The following is a 20,203-nucleotide window of genomic DNA, read 5'->3' as shown; positions in this document are numbered from 1 at the left end:
CTGCCGACACGCCTACATTTAAAGAACATAGCGTCTCAGCGCAAATGGAAAATCTCTTCGTTCTATTTCTATGCTCGAAAACGAGCCGGATCCTCCGCGCATGCGTGAATTCTAAAAAAACGATTTGCACAACGGTCCAACATCAAAGATGGCGGGAGCCTCCGACCCACTGGAGGACATGCTCTTCAATGAGGTGGACGAGAAGGCGGTCAGCGACCTCGTCGGTTCTCTGGAGTCACAGCTGGGCGACAGAAAGCCTCCCGCGGCGTCGTTCTCCGACGGGAAACGGGAGGCAGCTACGGCCGCGGCCGGACACTTCTCAGGGAAAGTGCGCGATCAAGTGGGGTCCGCGGAGCAGCCGCAACAAGGGCATCCAAACGCGGGGTCGACCCAGGAACCCGGCGCTAACGTGCCGCTCTCCGGGAGAGCTCTCCCCTCCTCTACCTCCACCGTGGCCGCCGGTGCCGTTATAACCGCCGGAGCCAGCGTGCAGACTGCGGGAGCCCCCGCCGCTTCGACCGGACCGGGACCGGTAACTTTGCCCACTCAGCCCGCCGCCGCTAGCTTCCATCGGGCTGCCGTCCTGGGTCCGAGCGCGGCTCCCAGCGCCCCCGCGGTCCCCGCGGCGGAGGCGATCAGGACCTCCTCTCCCGGTATACAGAGTGTAAACGGCGGCAGCGGAGCCGCAAAGTTGGTGAACTCGCCCGGTGTCCCTCCTTCCGCCGCGGCCGGCTCCGTGATCAGCGCCTCTCAGCCCGGCTTCTCAGTCCCTCAGTCCTCGGTGGGCTCCCCAGCTGTGGCCCTGCAGCGGCACCCGAGCCCAGTGAACGGGGTGGACCCCAAAGGCGCCCCCTCCCCATCCGCCGCCGCCTCTCAGGTCATGAACCACAACAACCCTCTGATGCACACCAAGATGCTGGTTCCCAGCCAGCCCGTCCCCGGGAGCTCCGTCATCCTGACCAGCACCCCGCCGCCCGCCGCGGTCCAGCCAACCATCATCCAGACCCAGACCGCCACCAGCACGGCCAAGCCCGCCGTGAACGGCGTGGCTCTGCCCACCGTGGCTGTGGTGAGGCCGCCGGGCGCTCCCGTGGGAGGAGCCTCCGCCATACAGCAGCAGAGACCCGGGCTGGTGTCCGGTTCTCCCCGGGCCGTCGCCCCCCAGCCCGCCATAGCGGTCCGGCCTCAGCAGCAGACGACCATCCAGCTGCCCCCCGGCTTCACCATACCTCCAGGTAAGCCAGCACACCTGCCGGGTCACCTGCCGGGTCAGAATCCTCACAGAAGCTCCGACCCACCTGGGTGTAGAACTGCTGCATCTTCGATTGATCGATCAGTTGATTAAGTGTTTTAACCAGTTCATCCTCAGTTGCTTTTCTTCTCACATCCTGGTTCTCAGCCTGGTTCTGACTCAGCTGATCAGCAGCCTGGTTCTGACTCAGCTGATCAGCAGCCTGATCAATCAGGTCATTGATTTTATAACTTTGTATAATCTAACATTTAAAAAAGTTCTGTTTCCAGCTTTAAACAGAAAAAGTTCTGGGCCCAGAAGTTGAAATCAGCAGGTTAAACGTTTCCACATCGGAGAACCGACCCGAACGCCGCTGAGGCGTTACCGAGGCGACGGGCACCAGAGACGGCGCCGCTGGTCGTGTCGCACTCATTAGACGTGGCGCCGGGCTGAGCCTCAGAACCTTCGGTCCATCCAGACGAACAGGAACCGACGAGGAAACTGATCCGAACAGAGTTCTGGTCCTGTTCTACAGCAGCCTTCATGAAGATGAACTGTTTGTCTTGTTGTGCACGTGCACGTGAAGCCGTGCACGTGAAGCCGTGCACGTGCAGCTGGTAACGGACCGGGCCTTTAGTCTCGTGCGCTCCCGTCTGTCAGTTTTTCGTAGTTTCTTTTGAAATCTGGTTGTAATTCAGTAGAAGAAGAAGTCGACAGGAAATGAACCCGAGAAGAACTCCAGTTCTGACCCGTTTTCTGTCGTTGTTTTGGGTCCAGTACGTTCGGTTCTTAGATGTGAGCTCGGTCTCGATGCTCAGCGGAGAAACAGAACCCAACAGGCTAATGTTGCTCCTTCCCCTGCAGGCATGGTTCTGGTCCGGACGGAGACGGGTCAGCTGGTCATGGTTCCTCAGCAGATTCTGGCTCAGGCTCAGGCCAAGACGCAGCAGGGCCAGACCGTGGTGACCCAGAGACCTGCGACGCCCACGGCCACAACCACCATCCGGGTCAGCACGGCCACCACGGTGAGTTCGGTACCAGCAGCTCCGGGTCTGCCGGGCTTCTGCTGGGTTTCAGCCGGGTTTCAGTCGGGTTTCAGTCGGGTTTCAGTCGGGTTTCAGCCGGGTTTCAGTCGGGTTTCAGTCGGGTTTCAGTCGGGTTCCAGCCGGGTTTCAGCTGGTATTCAGTCGGGTTTCAGTTGGGTTTCAGTCGGGTTTCAGACGGGTTTCAGTTGGGTTTCAGTCGGGTTTCAGCCGGGTTTCAGCCGGGTTCCAGCCGGGTTCCAGCCGGGTTCCAGCCGGGTTTCAGCCGGGTTTCAGCCGGGTTTCAGCTGGTATTCAGTCGGGTTTCAGCTGGTATTCAGTTGGGTTTCAGTCGGGTTTCAGCCGGGTTTCAGCCGGGTTCCAGCCGGGTTTCAGCTGGTATTCAGTTGGGTTTCAGCCGGGTTCCAGCCGGGTTCCAGCCGGGTTTCAGCCGGGTTTCAGCCGGGTTCCAGCCGGGTTCCAGCCGGGTTTCAGCCGGGTTTCAGCTGGTATTCAGTTGGGTTTCAGCCGGGTTTCAGCCGGGTTCCAGCCGGGTTTCAGCCGGGTTCCAGCCGGGTTTCAGCTGGTATTCAGTTGGGTTTCAGCCGGGTTCCAGCCGGGTTCCAGCCGGGTTTCAGTCGGGTTTCAGTCGGGTTCCAGTCGGGTTCCAGCCGGGTTCCAGCCGGGTTTCAGCTGGTATTCAGTTGGGTTTCAGTCGGGTTTCAGCATAGTTTCAGTCGGGTTCCAGTCGGGTTCCAGCCGGGTTTCAGCCGGGTTTCAGCCGGGTTTCAGACGGGTTTCAGCTGGGTTTCAGCCGGGTTCCAGCCGGGTTTCAGCCGGGTTTCAGTCGGGTTTCAGCATAGTTTCAGTCGGGTTTCAGTCGGGTTTCAGCCGGGTTTCAGCTGGTATTCAGTTGGGTTTCAGCCGGGTTTCAGCCGGGTTCCAGCCGGGTTTCAGCCGGGTTCCAGCCGGGTTTCAGCTGGTATTCAGTTGGGTTTCAGCCGGGTTCCAGCCGGGTTCCAGCCGGGTTCCAGCCGGGTTTCAGTCGGGTTTCAGTCGGGTTTCAGTCGGGTTCCAGCCGGGTTCCAGCCGGGTTTCAGTCGGGTTTCAGTCGGGTTTCAGTCGGGTTTCAGCCGGGTTTCAGTCGGGTTTCAGTCGGGTTTCAGTCGGGTTCCAGCCGGGTTTCAGCTGGTATTCAGTCGGGTTTCAGTTGGGTTTCAGTCGGGTTTCAGACGGGTTTCAGTTGGGTTTCAGTCGGGTTTCAGCCGGGTTCCAGCCGGGTTTCAGCCGGGTTCCAGCCGGGTTCCAGCCGGGTTCCAGCCGGGTTTCAGCCGGGTTTCAGCCGGGTTTCAGCTGGTATTCAGTCGGGTTTCAGCTGGTATTCAGTTGGGTTTCAGTCGGGTTTCAGCCGGGTTTCAGCCGGGTTCCAGCCGGGTTTCAGCTGGTATTCAGTTGGGTTTCAGCCGGGTTCCAGCCGGGTTCCAGCCGGGTTTCAGCCGGGTTTCAGCCGGGTTCCAGCCGGGTTCCAGCCGGGTTTCAGCCGGGTTTCAGCTGGTATTCAGTTGGGTTTCAGCCGGGTTTCAGCCGGGTTCCAGCCGGGTTTCAGCCGGGTTCCAGCCGGGTTTCAGCTGGTATTCAGTTGGGTTTCAGCCGGGTTCCAGCCGGGTTCCAGCCGGGTTTCAGTCGGGTTTCAGTCGGGTTCCAGTCGGGTTCCAGCCGGGTTCCAGCCGGGTTTCAGCTGGTATTCAGTTGGGTTTCAGTCGGGTTTCAGCATAGTTTCAGTCGGGTTCCAGTCGGGTTCCAGCCGGGTTTCAGCCGGGTTTCAGCCGGGTTTCAGACGGGTTTCAGCTGGGTTTCAGCCGGGTTCCAGCCGGGTTTCAGCCGGGTTTCAGTCGGGTTTCAGCATAGTTTCAGTCGGGTTTCAGTCGGGTTTCAGCCGGGTTTCAGCTGGTATTCAGTTGGGTTTCAGCCGGGTTTCAGCCGGGTTCCAGCCGGGTTTCAGCCGGGTTCCAGCCGGGTTTCAGCTGGTATTCAGTTGGGTTTCAGCCGGGTTCCAGCCGGGTTTCAGTCGGGTTTCAGTCGGGTTTCAGTCGGGTTCCAGTCGGGTTCCAGCTGGGTTTCAGCTGGTATTCAGTTGGGTTTCAGCCGGGTTTCAGTCGGGTTTCAGCATAGTTTCAGTCGGGTTCCAGCCGGGTTTCAGCCGGGTTTCAGCCGGGTTTCAGCTGGTATTCAGTTGGGTTTCAGCTGGGTTCCAGCCGGGTTCCAGCCGGGTTTCAGCCGGGTTTCAGCCGGGTTTCAGCTGGGTTTCAGCCGGGTTTCAGTCGGGTTCCAGCCGGGTTTCAGTCGGGTTTCAGTCGGGTTTCAGTCGGGTTTCAGTCGGGTTTCAGCCGGGTTTCCTGCGGACAGGAAGTCTTAATTCGACAGACTTTTTAATTCTGTGGCTCAGCCACTGATTCAAGGGCCCCAGGCCCTAAAACACAGGCCCTGAAACACAGGGGGCCCCAGTCGCTCCTCAGATGTGATTAAAGTCTCATTCCGCTTTAATCCAAAGTAATTTTCCTGCTTTCAGCCCTTTTTACCCACAGGTTCTGAAACTAACGACTGTTTTCCCTCTCTGTGGTCTGCAGGCGCCTGGACCCCCTCAGACCGTCCGCCTGGCCTCCCCCACTCCCACCAGGATGGTTCAGACTCCCTCCACCACCACTGTGCAGGTGAGTTTCCACCTGAAGGTTGAACACGTGCACAGAAAAGCCTCTCGTTGGTTCTGAAAAGAGAAACAGAACTCTTTCAGTTCGTGGACGGTTGGTCATGTAAATGAAGTTTGGAGTTAACTTCTCACCCAGCTGGCCTTTTAACCTTCTTCTTCTTCTATTGTTACATTTTTACATTTTAACAGCACAGAACGTCTGTTTTAGGCTCGATTCTTCCAAAGGAGCCTTCAAAATATGTCCTTTTTTCTTCTTCTTCTTGTTTAAATCTGATGTAAGACCAGCGTTCCCTCCGGCAGCTCCTCGCCCCCCTTCATCCACACGCCCCCCTGCAGCACAGTTTATTCACTCCGTGCTCTGTGACAGTCGGCTAACTTCACACAGAGTTTGCTGCTGATAGTTTTGTGCAACATGGCAGGATATTTATCAGATGGACGTTCTTACCGGAGTGAATAAACTGTGCTGCAGGGGGGCGTGTGGATGAAGTGGTCCCAGTAGAGTGCCTGTGTAGAAATCCCTCCGTTAGCTCTCCTATAGCTGCAAGTAGCCACATAACAGAGCTATGAGCTAACAGCAGCTATGAGCTAACAGAGCTTTGAGCTAACAGCAGCTATGAGCTAACAGCAGCTATGAGCTAACAGAGCTTTGAGCTAACAGCAGCTATGAGCTAACAGAGCTATGAGCTAACAGCAGCTATGAGCTAACAGAGCTATGAGCTAACAGAGCTATGAGCTAACAGAGCTATGAGCTAACAGAGCTATGAGCTAACAGAGCTATAAGCTAACAGCAGCTATGAGCTAACAGAGCTATGAGCTAACAGCAGCTATGAGCTAACAGAGCTATGAGCTAACAGAGCTATGAGCTAACAGAAGCTATGAGCTAACAGCAGCTATGAGCTAACAGCAGCTATGAGCTAACAGCAGCTATGAGCTAACAGAGCTATGAGCTAACAGCAGCTATGAGCTAACAGCATCTATGAGCTAACAGCATCTATGAGCTAACAGAGCTATGAGCTAACAGCAGCTCTGAGCTAACAGCAGCTATGAGCTAACAGCAGCTATGAGCTAACAGAGCTATGAGCTAACAGCAGCTATGAGCTAACAGAGCTATGAGCTAACAGCAGCTATGAGCTAACAGAGCTATGAGCTAACAGAGCTATGAGCTAACAGCAGCTATGAGCTAACAGAGCTATGAGCTAACAGCAGCTATGAGCTAACAGCATCTATGAGCTAACAGCATCTATGAGCTAACAGAGCTATGAGCTAACAGCAGCTCTGAGCTAACAGCAGCTATGAGCTAACAGCAGCTATGAGCTAACAGAGCTATGAGCTAACAGAGCTCTGAGCTAACAGCAGCTCTGAGCTAACAGAGCTATAGCACACGTTCATTCATTCATTCTTCTTAAAGTATTGGTGAAATAAAGACAGATAATGCCTTATTTAGAGGCTGCATCCTCTAAGCCCCGTTCACTCCGTTATATGGATCTCCAGTTATCTAAATATCTTCTGAAGGACGCCGACTTTCACCAAACTGTTCTCTGTGAGCAGATGAACGTATTTAATGCCATAAATAAGGTTTAAAAACACCGGAGTTCCCCTTTAAAGCCTGCAGTCAGCATTCAGAGCTCTCCTTCTGACATGAAACTGTTTGTCAGGTGAAGATGTGAAGCTCCTCTGATGGTTAGGGAACCCTGAAGGCAGCAGAACCTCCAGAGTGCAGCTTCGTTATTAGCATTAGGATCAGAACCTTTTATTTTAACGGTGACAAACACAAAGTCTGTCTCAGACATTCGATGATGAGCTGTTTAACTGCATGTTTGCCTCATTTCTTATTGATATTTTAGCATTTTGGTCAAGTTTGGTCGTTTCTTTGATTTATCAGATTTTAGCTCCTCCTCCTCACAGACTTCTGATAATCCAGCTCACCTGAAGAGATTTAATCCTTGTTAGAATCGAGCTCTGACAGCCTCCATGTGAGCTCTGTGGCAGCCGCGCTGCGGCAGCTTTCAGATGTGCAGAAGAAGAAAACGTGTCTCTTCCTGTCTTGTCTCTGAAGGCCCTTCCCGTGGCGCCCGGCGGTGCTGCCGTGTCCGTGAAGATGACCACGCCGCAGAAGAACTCCACGGTAATAACGACAGGCGGGACGCCGGTCCCCAAGCCCGGCAGCGTGGCGTCCACGCCTCCTCCCGCCGCCTCCCCCGCCGCCAGAGTCACGGTGGTGTCGCAGGTGGGTTTTCTGTGGTTTTTAAACGGCGAGTTCACGACCGGCAGGCTCCTCACGCTCTGTTTGTTCTGGCAGGAAATGCAAGAAAACGTGAAGAAATGCAAGAACTTCCTCGCCACACTCATCAAACTGGCGTCCCACAACTCCCCCTCCCCAGAGACCTCCAAGAATGTGAAGGCCCTGGTCCAGGACCTGCTCGTAAGAAGCCCTCCGCTGACCTCCACAGACGAGTCCTCATCGGTTCATGTCCTCATGTCTGTTTTTGTGTCCAGGATGCAAAGATTGAGCCTGAGGAGTTCACCTCTCGGCTGCAGGCTGAGCTGAAGTCCTCCCCACAGCCCTACCTCATCCCCTTCCTCAAGGTACCAGCCGTGTGTTATTACTGTGTTATTACTGTGTTATTACTGTGTTATTACTGTGTTATTACTGTGTTATTACTGTGTTAATACTGTGTTAATACTGTGCTAATACTGTGTTATTACTGTGTTATTGCAGCGTTGTTGCTGTGTTATTAGAATGTTATTACGGTGTTATTACATTACTCCAGTGTTGGTGTTATTACTATGTTATTATTGTGTTAATACGGTGTTATTACTGTTATTACGGTGTTATTACATTACTCCAGTGTTGGTGTTATTATAGTGTTATTAGAGTGTTGTTACGGTGTTATTAGTGTTATTGCAGTGTTATTACGGTGTTATTAGTGTTATTGCTGTGTTATTGCAGTGTTATTACATTACTCTAGTGTTAGTGTTGTTATTACAGTGTTACTAAGGTGTTATTAGTGTTATTACAGTGTTATTACATTACTCTAGTGTTAGTGTTGGTATTACAGTGTTACTAAGGTGTTATTAGTGTTATTACATTACTCTAGTGTTAGTGTTGTTATTACAGTGTTACTAAGGTGTTATTAGTGTTATTACAGTGTTTTTACAGTGTTATTAAGGTGTTATTAGCGTTATTACTGTGTTGTTACGGTGTTATTAGTGTTATTGCAGTGTTATTACATTACTCTAGTGTTAGTGTTGTTATTACAGTGTTATTAAGATGTTACTAGTGTTTATACAGTGTTATTAAGGTGTTATTAGTGTTATTACAGTATTATTACAGCAGTAAACATGCATATATCTCCACAGAAAAGCCTCCCTGCCCTGCGTCAGACTTTGCTCAACAGTCAGCAGTCTCTGACGACCGTGCCGGCCAGCACCTCTGCACCCCCCCCGACCCCTGGCTCCATCACCACCACCGCCATCAGGCCGCGGCTTCCCATCAGCCCGGCCGGCAGCACGGTCCGCCTGAATGCACCCATCGCAAACACAGCAGCTCTGGTATCTGAAATGAACAAATCCTCAATAAATGCAGTTTTAATTAGTTTTATGAAGAAAGATGTAATAGAATTAGGAAGATGGCGGTTAGATAAAGGTCTGACTCTATGAAGCTGCTTCCACTACTAAAGCTGCCTCTGATGATGTCATGTGTCCTGCAGGCTGTGGCGAGACCAGGTGTGCAGACTCTGCAGACCCGCTCACCTGTAGTCATCAGTCAGCAGCTCCGACATCCAGGTGAGTCCAGACGCTGTGTTGTTGCACTGCTGACCTTCACCTGTAGGGGGCAGCATTCATCATTTAAAGACGGCCTTTGCTTTTCAGCCACACTCATCAGAGGACCCGCGACCATAGCCGGGAAAAGTCCTGTGACCCTGGCAGCTCAAGCCAATCAGAAGAAGCTCAGCGACCCGGGGGGCGGGACCTTCAGGTGAGTTTGATCTGCTCTGAGCTGATGGAAAAGTTTCCCTTTTAGAGGAGGAATTATTGGTGCTGACCAGAAACATCTGAGCTGTGAGAGGTCAAAGGTCAGCCAGCAGGGGGCAGCAGTTCAAAGGTCAGCCAGCAGGGGGCAGCAGGATGAAGGTGTGCTGATGTTGGACAGGTCAAAGGTCAGCCAGCAGGGGGCAGCAGTTCAAAGGTCAGCCAGCAGGGGGCAGCAGGATGAAGGTGTGCTGATGTTGGACAGGTCAAAGGTCAGCCAGCAGGGGGCAGCGTGATGAGGGTGTGCTGATGTTGGACAGGTCAAAGGTCAGCCAGCAGGGGCAGCGTGATTTGAAACTCTGCACAGAGGGAAGCAAATCTGGGTGGCACACCAAGCCCCCCCCCCTAAAAAAATGTAGTCCTACAGGTTAGGACTACAGGTTACCTTGTTTAAGTTAACTTGGAGGAAGTTTAAATGTCTGGTTGTTGTTTCTGACGAGTCAACTAAAGTTTCATCACTTGCTGCTTGTTTTTGATGCACTTTTCATGTCTTGAGGAAATAATTTTTTTCTCCTCACTAAATTTCTGTTAATTTTTATTTGATTTAAAGTACATTTGAGTTATTTACATAAAAAAATGAAACCGATTTTATGGGGCCCTACAACAGTTAGTCTCAGACTGGATATGAATTCGTAGCAGAAAATCAGGACAGCAGCCGCCCTCCTCACCTTCTTCCTTACCGTCCATAGAGACGATGATGACATCAACGATGTGGCGTCGATGGCCGGAGTCAACCTCAATGAAGAGAACGCACGTATCCTAGCAACCAGCTCGGAGCTCGTTGGCACGAAAATCCGCTCCTGTAAGGACGAGGCCTTCCTGCCCACTGACCTGCTGCACCGCCGCATCCTGGACACGGGTAACCTGTTTGTTTACATCCTGTTTACTGATGTTTACATCCTGTTTACTGATGTTTACATCCTGTTTACTGATGTTTACATCCTGTTTACTGATGTTTACATCCTGTTTACTGATGTTTACATCCTGTTTACTGATGTTTACATCTTGTTTACTCATGTTTACATCTTGTTTACTCCTTTTTACATCTTGTTTATTCCTGCTTACATCTTGTTTACTCCTTTTTACATCTTGTTTACTCCTGCTTACATCTTGTTTACTCCTTTTTACATCTTGTTTACTCCTGCTTACATCTTGTTTACTCCTGCTTACATCTTGTTTACTCCTGCTTACATCTTGTTTACTCCTGCTTACATCTTGTTTACTCCTGCTTACATCTTGTTTACTCCTGCTTACATCTTGTTTACTCATTTTTACATCTTGTTTATTCCTGCTTACATCTTGTTTACTCCTTTTTACATCTTCTTTACTTATTTTTACATTTTGTTTACTATTTTTACAACTTCTTTACTCCTTTTTACATCTTGTTTTACACCTTCTTACATCTGTTTTACTCCTTTTTACATCTTCTTTACTTATTTTTACACGTTGTTTACTCTTTTTACATCTTGTTTACTATTTTTACATCTTGTTTACTCCATTTTACATCTCGTTTACACCTGTTTACATCTTCTTTACTCCTTTTTACATCTTCTTTACTCCTTTTTACATCTTTTTTACTCCATTTTACATCTTGTTTACTCCTTTTTACATCTTGTTTTACTCCTGCTTACATCTTGTTTACTCCTGTTTACATCTTATTTACCCCTTTTTACATCTTGTTTACTCCTTTTTACATCTTGTTTTACTCCATTTTACATCTTTTTTACACCTGCTTACATCTTGTTTACTCCTGCTTACATCTTGTTTACTCCTGCTTACATCTTGTTTACTCCTGCTTACATCTTGTTTACTCCTGCTTACATCTTGTTTACTCATTTTTACATCTTGTTTACTCCTGCTTACATCTTGTTTACTCCTGCTTACATCTTGTTTACTCCTGCTTACATCTTGTTTACTCCTTTTCACATCTTGTTTACTCCTTTTTACATCTTCTTTACTTATTTTTACATTTTGTTTACTATTTTTACAACTTCTTTACTCCTTTTTACATCTTGTTTTACACCTTCTTACATCTTGTTTACTGCTTTTTACATCGTCTTTACTTATTTTTACACGTTGTTTACTCTTGCTTACATCTGTTTTACTCCTTTTTACATCTTCTTTACTTATTTTTACACGTTGTTTACTCTTTTTACATCTTGTTTACTATTTTTACATCTTGTTTACTCCTTTTTACATCTTCTTTACTCCTTTTTACATCTTTTTTACTCCATTTTACATCTTGTTTACTCCTTTTTACATCTTGTTTACTCCTGCTTACATCTTGTTTACTCATTTTTACATCTTGTTTATTCCTGCTTACATCTTGTTTACTTCTTTTTACATCTTTACTCATTTTTACATTTTGTTTACTCCTTTATACGTCTTGTTTACTCCTTTTTACATCTTGTTTACTCCTTTTTACATCTTGTTTATTCCTGCTTGCATCTTGTTTACTCCTTTTTACGTCTTGTTTACTCCTTTTTACGTCTTGTTTACTCCTTTTTACATCTTGTTTACTCCTTTTTACATCTTGTTTACTCCTTTTTACATCTTGTTTATTCCTGCTTGCATCTTGTTTACTCCTTTTCACATCTTGTTTACTCCTTTTTACATCTTCTTTACTTATTTTTACATTTTGTTTACTATTTTTACAACTTCTTTACTCCTTTTTACATCTTGTTTTACACCTTCTTACATCTTGTTTACTGCTTTTTACATCGTCTTTACTTATTTTTACACATTGTTTACTCTTGCTTACATCTGTTTTACTCCTTTTTACATCTTCTTTACTTATTTTTACACGTTGTTTACTCTTTTTACATCTTGTTTACTATTTTTACATCTTGTTTACTCCATTTTACATCTCGTTTACTCCTGTTTACATCTTGTTTTACTCCTTTTTACATCTTCTTTACTCCTTTTTACATCTTTTTTACTCTATTTACATCTTGTTTACTCCTTTTTACATCTTGTTTTACTCCTGCTTACATCTTGTTTACTCCTGCTTACATCTTGTTTACTCCTGCTTACATCTTGTTTACTCATTTTTACACCTTGTTTACTCTTTTTACATCTTGTTTATATCTGCTTACATCTTGTTTACTATTTTTACATCTTGTTTTACTCCTTTTTACATATTCTTTACTCATTTTTACATCTTATTTACCCCTTTTTACATCTTGTTTACTCCTTTTTACATCTAGTTTACACCTGCTTACTTCTTGTTTACTCCTGTTTACATCTGGTTTTACTCATGTTAACATCTTGTTTATGTTTATGCATTTTTGCTTTTTTCCAAAGCAACTGACAAATGAGGATCTAACATTACAACTAACATCAACGCTAATAATTAGCTACATAGAAGGAAGCCACCAGTCAGACAGATTAGAGATAGGGTGCAGGCATAGAGGGAAGTGCAGGGTAGGAGATGGCATCTGAAGAGCTGAGTTTTCAAGAGTTTCTTGAAGATAGACCTGCCTGACCCCTGTTTGGCAGGTCATTCTCCCATCGTGGAACGACACATGAAAAGAGTCTGGAGGTGCTGCTAAAGGATCGGAGGGACTAAGTCATGACGTAAGCCTTTGCAAGAGCATTCAAGTAGATGGGAGCCGTTCCATTAAGCTCTTTGTAGCTAACATCAGGGACTTGGCCGTGACCAGTTAGGAGACCAGTTAGGAGACCAGTTAGGAGACCAGTTAGGAGACCAGTTAGGAGACCAGTTAGGAGAGCAGTTAGGAGACCAGTTAGGAGACCAGTTAGGAGACCAGTTAGGAGACCAGTTAGGAGACCAGTTAGGAGAGCGTTGCAGTAGTGAAGGTGGGAGATGACCATGGCCTGCACCAGGAGCTGGGGGGCATGTTGGGTTAGGTATGGTCTGATTTTCTTATGTTTAGTAATGCAAAGCGGCTGAACGAGTAACCGAGGTAACGTGATCTTTGAAGGTTAGTTGGTCATCAATCATGACACCCAAGTTTCCAGCAACCTTTGATGGAGCCAGAGATTCAGTTTGGATGCAGATGCTGTGGTGTATGGTTGGTTTGGCTGGGAAGACCAGCAGTTCAGTTTTTGGGAGGTTAAGTTGAAGATGATGGGCTTTCATCCATGTTGATATGTCAGAGAGACAGTCTGAGATTCAGCTGAGACCGTGTGGTCGTCAGGTGGGAATGACAGATAGAGCTGGGTATCATCAGCATAACATTGGTATGAGAAGCCATGAGATCGGATGATCTGTCCCAGTGAGTTGGTGTATATGGCAAAGCGAAGAGGTACCAGTACTGAGCCTTGGGGGACTCCTGTGGCTGCAGAAGTGTGACCAAGCCAGGATACTTTGAAGGACCGACCAGTGAGGCATGATTCAAACCAGGAGTGTGCTCTCCCTGTGATGCTAGAGAGTATGGACTAAAGGATGCTAAAGGTTGTCAAATGCAGCCGATAAGTCGAGCAGGATAAGAACTGAGGACTTAGCTGTCGCTCTGGCTTCTTTCTTTTCTCTGTTTACTCCTTTTTACATGTTGTTTACACCTGTTTGAGCTGCTGGACATTAACCGGAGTAAAGCCCGGCAGGAGGAGCTCTGATGGAGGTCAAAGTAAACATTGAGGAACATGGCGACCCCCGCTCAGGACTGATGATGCTTCTTCTTTCTTATTGAAGTAAAATCATGAAGTAAGACCCATCTAAGTCATCTCAGGTGATCTTAGAGGCCTGGTCAGGTGTGGATTAGTGGAACCACACCTGGAGATACCATCGAACAGATGAATCAGATCATCTCCAAGAGGGTTTAATACCAAACTTCCATTCAGGTGATCCAGCATCTGATGGAGATGCTTCCAGAGGTCAGAGTGGTGGAGTTTGTCATCTCCCGCCTCCCGCTGGCGTCCAGGATCAGACTTGTTGTCTCCCGCTGACTCTTCCTGTTTCTCGTTCGCAGCGAGGAAGCTGGGCGTGACCGAGGTGCCGCTGGATGTCGTGAACATCATCTCCCACGCCACCCAGTCCAGGCTGCGCTCGCTGCTGGAGAAGGTTTCGGTCGTCGCTCAGCACCGCACCGACGGAGGGAAGGTGAGAAAACGCAGAAACACGCGGACTCAGGAGGTTATTTGGTACCAGATGCTGGTTCCTCCAGATGTTGAAGGCGTCTCACAGCAAAACCAGAAACTTTTCAGTTTAAATTCTTCCTTAAATGTTGAGGTGTGCAGTTAGTAAGTCTGAAACTTCCCCTGAAACTCCGCCGTCAGAGGTCAGAGGTCAGAGACCACCTGCTGTCTCACGCCTTGGTCTTCCTCCCCCAGGACGAAGAGCACTACGAGCAGACGTCAGACGTGCGCTCTCAGCTGCGCTTCTTCGAGCAGTTGGAAAGGATGGAGAAGCAGAGGAAAGATGAGCAAGAGCGGGAGATACTGCTGAAGGCGGCCAAGGTACCAACGCTTAAAGTCCCCGTCAGCGGGTTTAATTCAGTGCGATTGGATTTAAAAAACACCACCAGCTCTCCCTCCTTAACCCTCCTTATGATTAAACTGATGTGGAAGCTCAGGTCCGAACGGGCTGCATCAGAACCAGAAGTTCCTTCTGTTTCTAACCTGATGTGTGTTTCACCTTCAGAGTCGTGCACGGCAAGAAGATCCAGAGCAAGCTCGACTCAAGCAGAAGGCGAAAGAGGTACAGCTGCTTTTCACTGGCTGTGATTTACAACAAACCGGTTCTGTTTCATATGAGTTCACTGAGCTCTGACACATGATGACATCATCTCCGGCGTTTGTTTCCTCAGATGCAGCAGCAGGAACTGGCTCAGATGCGACAGCGAGACGCAAACCTCACGGCCCTCGCCGCCATCGGGCCACGCAAGAAGCGCAAGCTGGATGCAGCGGGTGGAGCCTCGGCCGGCAGCGAGGTACGAGACCAGCTCTGTAGGACAGGCAGTCATGTGGGTCACATGACTGCGTGTTCAGATCAGTTTCCAGTCAAATGGTGACAGGGTCACAGGGGTCAGAACGTTATGAAGCTGGTCCCGCTCAGTTAGACCCTCCCCCACATGTGCTGATCTTTGGTTTTATGAGTTTGAATCTCTGTTGTATTTGAAATCACAAACATGTTAATGTGCATAGTGGAGCTCCGAGATCACTCTGAAATCACTTAGATTACTCCTAAATCACTATTAGATCACTCTGAAATTACATAGATCTCTCTGAAATCACTGAGATCACTATTAGATCACTCTGAAATCACTATTAGATCACTCTGAAAAATCACTGAGATCACTATTAGATCACTGAAAAATCACTGAGATCACTCTGAAATCACTATTAGATCACTCTGAAAAATCACTGAGATCACTATTAGATCACTCTGAAATCACTGAGATCACTATTAGATCACTCTGAAATCACTATTAGATCACTCTGAAAAATCACTGAGATCACTATTAGATCACTCTGAAATCACTATTAGATCACTCTGAAATCACTGAGATCACTATTAGATCACTCTGAGATCACTATTAGATCACTCTGAAATCACTATTAGATCACTCTGAAATCACTGAGATCACTCTGAAATCACTATGAGATCACTCTGAAATCACTTGGATCACTCTGAAATAACTTAGATCACTCTGAAATAACTTAGATCACTCTGAAATCAGTTAGATCACTCTGAAATCAGTTAGATCACTATGAGATCACTCTGAAATCACTTGGATCGATCTGAAATTACTGAGATCGCTCTGAAATTACTGAGATAGCTCTGAAATCACTATGAGATCACTCTGAAATCACTTGGATCACTCTGAAATAACTTAGATCACTCTGAAATCACGATGAGATCACTCTGAAATTACTGAGATCGCTCTGAAATCACTATGAGATCGCTCTGAAATCACTATGAGATCGCTCTGAAATCACTATGAGATCGCTCTGAAATCACTATGAGATCACTCTGAAATTACTGAGATCGCTCTGAAATCACTATGAGATCACTCTGAAATCACTATTAGATCACTCTGAAATCACTATTAGATCACTCTGAAATCACTGAGATCACTCTGAAATCACTATTAGATCACTCTGAAATCACTGAGATCACTCTGAAATCACTATGAGATCACTCTGAAATAACTTGGATCACTCTGAAATCAGTTAGATCACTCTGAAATCAGTTAGATCACTCTGAAATCAGTTAGATCACTCTGAAATCAGTTAGATCACTATGAGATCACTCTGAAATCACTTGGATCACTCTGAAATTACTGAGATCGCTCTGAAATCACTATGAGATCACTCTGAAATCACTTGGATCACTCTGAAATAACTTAGATCACTCTGAAATCACGATGAGATCACTCTTAAATTACTGAGATCACTCTGAAATCACCATGAGATCGCTCTGAAATCACTATGAGATCGCTCTGAAATCACTATGAGATCACTCTGAAATTACTGAGATCGCTCTGAAATCACTATGAGATCACTCTGAAATCACTTGGATCACTCTGAAATCACTATTAGATCACTCTGAAATCACCATGAGATCGCTCTGAAATCACTGAGATCGCTCTGAAATCACTATGAGATCGCTCTGAAATCACTTGGATCACTCTGAGATCACTCTAAAATCACTATGAGATCACGCTGAAATTACTTGGATCACTCTGAGATCTCTTTGATCACTCTGAGATCTCTCTGAAATCACCGAACTGTTCTCGGTGAGTAGATGAATGCAGTTTATGCCAGAAATAAGGTCTAAACGAAGATCCCCATTAAACATGTTGGTGCTGCATTCAGGAACACCTGGGATCGTAGGTATTTCACCTTTTGACTTGGAAATGTCAAAGAAGGAACCAGCAGAAGTTGGATTTTTTTCTTTAGGAGCAGCTCAACTCACAGACTTTCACCTGTTTCTCTTGTTCTGATAGAAACTATAAATATTTCTTCATTTCTTTCCAAACTAAGCAAACTGCAGTATATGACAGCTTCATTTCCTGCTTTCTGATTGGATGTCAGAGCCTGTAAGTGACATGTTTGTGGGGTTTTCGTCCCTATTGAGCAGCATCTCGTCACTTTTAGTGGCTTTTTGTTTCCCTCACTCAGTTTTTTTTTTTCTGCTAAATGTTCATCTTCAGAGTCTGATGCCTGAAACTTTGTCTGATCGGGTCCGGTGGATGATTCAGGACCATCACAGCCTTCAGGCTGAAGCCCTGAAGGAAAAGGAGTTGTAGTCCTGTGTTCTGGCTGTAGGGGGAGCCAGAGGTCTGTGTTCCTGGTGGGGAATAAGAGACTGAGCTGAGCTTTGAGTTAAACCCTGAAGCTTCACGCTCTGCTGTTGATGAACATGTGGGCGGAGTCAGTCGGGTCCAGCGTGTGAATCTGACCAGAGCTGAGAGGAAGGGGGTCAGAGTCGGCCTGGGGGGGGCTGTGGCTTTAAGCCCCGCCTCCTCTTCCTGGAGGCAGCCACACATTTCAGCTCTGAGCCTGAGGGTGGGGGGTGGGGGGGGGGGGGGGGGGTCATGGCCTGGGGGCAGGGGCCTTGTGATCGCTGCCCCCCCCCCCCACAGCCTGCCTGAGGCTGACCCCAGCAGACAAAGGGAACATTTCACAGTGGGGGGGTAGTTTATATCCAGTTTAGTGACGTTTGATTGTTTTATTTATTTAGTTAGTTTAGTGAAAACTAAAGAAAGAAATAATAACTAAACGTGGTTATTTAACACCCCCCCCCCTACACTGTTCACTTCCTGGTGATGTCATAAATCCTTCTTACTTTATTTATCCAGAATTTACAGACCAACATGTCCACAGACTGAGGTCAGAGCGGACGGAACCAGAGAAGAAGAGTGTAGACTGAGGTCAGAGTGGACGGAACCAGAGAAGAAGAGTGTAGACTGAGGTCAGAGTGGACGGAACCAGAGAAGAAGAGTGTAGACTGAGGTCAGAGTGGACGGAACCAGAGAAGAAGAGTGTAGACTGAGGTCAGAGTGGACGGAACCAGAGAAGAAGAGTGTAGACTGAGGTCAGAGTGGACGGAACCAGAGAAGAAGAGTGTAGACTGAGGTCAGAGTGGACGGAACCACAGAAGAAGAGTGTAGACTGAGGTCAGAGTGGACGGAACCAGAGAAGAAGAGTGTAGACTGGGGTCAGAGTGGACGGAACCAGAGAAGAAGAGTGTAGACTGGGGTCAGAGTGGACGGAACCAGAGAAGAAGAGTGTAGACTGAGGTCAGAGTGGACGGAACCAGAGAAGAAGAGTGTAGACTGAGGTCAGAGTGGACGGAACCAGAGAAGAAGAGTGTAGACTGAGGTCAGAGTGGACGGAACCAGAGAAGAAGAGTGTAGACTGGGGTCAGAGTGGACGGAACCAGAGAAGAAGAGTGTAGACTGAGGTCAGAGTGGACGGAACCAGAGAAGAAGAGTGTAGACTGAGGTCAGAGTGGACGGAACCAGAGAAGAAGAGTGTAGACTGAGGTCAGAGTGGACGGAACCAGAGAAGAAGAGTGTAGACTGAGGTCAGAGTGGACGGAACCAGAGAAGAAGAGTGTAGACTGAGGTCAGAGTGGACGGAACCAGAGAAGAAGAGTGTAGACTGAGGTCAGAGTGGACGGAACCAGAGAAGAAGAGTGTAGACTGAGGTCAGAGTGGACGGAACCAGAGAAGAAGAGTGTAGACTGAGGTCAGAGTGGACGGAACCAGAGAAGAAGAGTGTAGACTGGGGTCAGAGTGGACGGAACCAGAGAAGAAGAGTGTAGACTGAGGTCAGAGCGGACGGAACCAGAGAAGAAGAGTGTAGACTGAGGTCAGAGTGGACGGAACCAGAGAAGAAGAGTGTAGACTGAGGTCAGAGCGGACGGAACCACAGAAGAAGAGTGTAGACTGAGGTCAGAGTGGACGGAACCAGAGAAGAAGAGTGTAGACTGAGGTCAGAGTGGACGGAACCAGAGAAGAAGAGTGTAGACTGAGGTCAGAGTGGACGGAACCAGAGAAGAAGAGTGTAGACTGGGGTCAGAGTGGACGGAACCAGAGAAGAAGAGTGTAGACTGAGGTCAGAGTGGACGGAACCAGAGAAGAAGAGTGTAGACTGAGGTCAGAGTGGACTGAACCAGAGAAGAAGAGTGTAGACTGAGGTCAGAGTGGACGGAACCAAAGAAGAAGAGTGTAGACTGAGGTCAGAGTGGACGGAACCAGAGAAGAAGAGTGTAGACTGAGGTCAGAGTGGACGGAACCAGAGAAGAAGAGTGTAGACTGAGGTCAGAGCGGACGGAACCAGAGAAGAAGAGTGTAGACTGAGGTCAGAGTGGACGGAACCACAGAAGAAGAGTGTAGACTGAGGTCAGAGTGGACGGAACCAGAGAAGAAGAGTGTAGACTGAGGTCAGAGTGGACGGAACCAGAGAAGAAGAGTGTAGACTGAGGTCAGAGTGGACGGAACCAGAGAAGAAGAGTGTAGACTGAGGTCAGAGTGGACGGAACCAGAGAAGAAGAGTGTAGACTGAGGTCAGAGTGGACGGAACCACAGAAGAAGAGTGTAGACTGAGGTCAGAGTGGACTGAACCAGAGAGGAAGAGTGTAGACTGAGGTCAGAGTGGACGGAACCACAGAAGAAGAGTGTAGACTGAGGTCAGAGTGGACGGAACCACAGAAGAAGAGTGTAGACTGAGGTCAGAGTGGACTGAACCAGAGAGGAAGAGTGTAGACTGAGGTCAGAGTGGACGGAACCAGAGAAGAAGAGTGTAGACTGAGGTCAGAGTGGACGGAACCAGAGAAGAAGAGTGTAGACTGAGGTCAGAGTGGACGGAACCACAGAAGAAAAGTGTAGACGAGGTCAGAGCGGACGGAACCAGAGAAGAAGAGTGTAGACTGAGGTCAGAGTGGACGGAACCAGAGAAGAAGAGTGTAGACTGAGGTCAGAGTGGACGGAACCAGAGAAGAAGAGTGTAGACTGAGGTCAGAGTGGACGGAACCACAGAAGAAGAGTGTAGACTGAGGTCAGAGTGGACGGAACCAGAGAAGAAGAGTGTAGACTGAGGTCAGAGTGGACGGAACCACAGAAGAAGAGTGTAGACTGAGGTCAGAGCGGACGGAACCAGAGAAGAAGAGTGTAGACTGAGGTCAGAGTGGACGGAACCAGAGAAGAAGAGTGTAGACTGAGGTCAGAGTGGACGGAACCAGAGAAGAAGAGTGTAGACTGAGGTCAGAGTGGACGGAACCAGAGAAGAAGAGTGTAGACT

The 20,203-nt window shown here is 48.0% G+C and overlaps 1 protein-coding gene across 2 annotated transcripts in view; it reads left to right on the top strand.

Annotated features, from left to right (window-relative positions):
- Window positions 1–133: 133 nt before the first annotated feature.
- Window positions 134–20,203, top strand: part of LOC140307778 (transcription initiation factor TFIID subunit 4-like) — a 23,605-nt gene continuing 3,535 nt past the window's right edge. For both annotated transcript variants that reach the window (XR_011915835.1, XM_072386783.1), the window contains exons 1-14: window positions 134–1,235; window positions 2,096–2,256; window positions 4,881–4,964; window positions 7,017–7,187; window positions 7,260–7,382; window positions 7,457–7,546; window positions 8,321–8,512; window positions 8,671–8,746; window positions 8,834–8,939; window positions 9,682–9,851; window positions 13,924–14,054; window positions 14,285–14,410; window positions 14,595–14,651; window positions 14,761–14,883. Coding sequence is in view for 1 of the 2 variants with exons in the window: in XM_072386783.1 (XP_072242884.1) it covers window positions 149–1,235; window positions 2,096–2,256; window positions 4,881–4,964; window positions 7,017–7,187; window positions 7,260–7,382; window positions 7,457–7,546; window positions 8,321–8,512; window positions 8,671–8,746; window positions 8,834–8,939; window positions 9,682–9,851; window positions 13,924–14,054; window positions 14,285–14,410; window positions 14,595–14,651; window positions 14,761–14,883 (2,697 nt within the window). In the remaining variant the exon portion in view is untranslated. The remainder of the gene's footprint in view (window positions 1,236–2,095; window positions 2,257–4,880; window positions 4,965–7,016; window positions 7,188–7,259; window positions 7,383–7,456; window positions 7,547–8,320; window positions 8,513–8,670; window positions 8,747–8,833; window positions 8,940–9,681; window positions 9,852–13,923; window positions 14,055–14,284; window positions 14,411–14,594; window positions 14,652–14,760; window positions 14,884–20,203) is intronic.

Source organism: Leuresthes tenuis, unplaced genomic scaffold (assembly GCF_036924035.1).
Source record: "Leuresthes tenuis unplaced genomic scaffold, fLeuTen1.0.hap1 SCAF_5, whole genome shotgun sequence".
NCBI lineage: Eukaryota > Metazoa > Chordata > Actinopteri > Atheriniformes > Atherinopsidae > Leuresthes > Leuresthes tenuis.
This window is presented reverse-complemented; position numbering and strand designations above follow the sequence as displayed.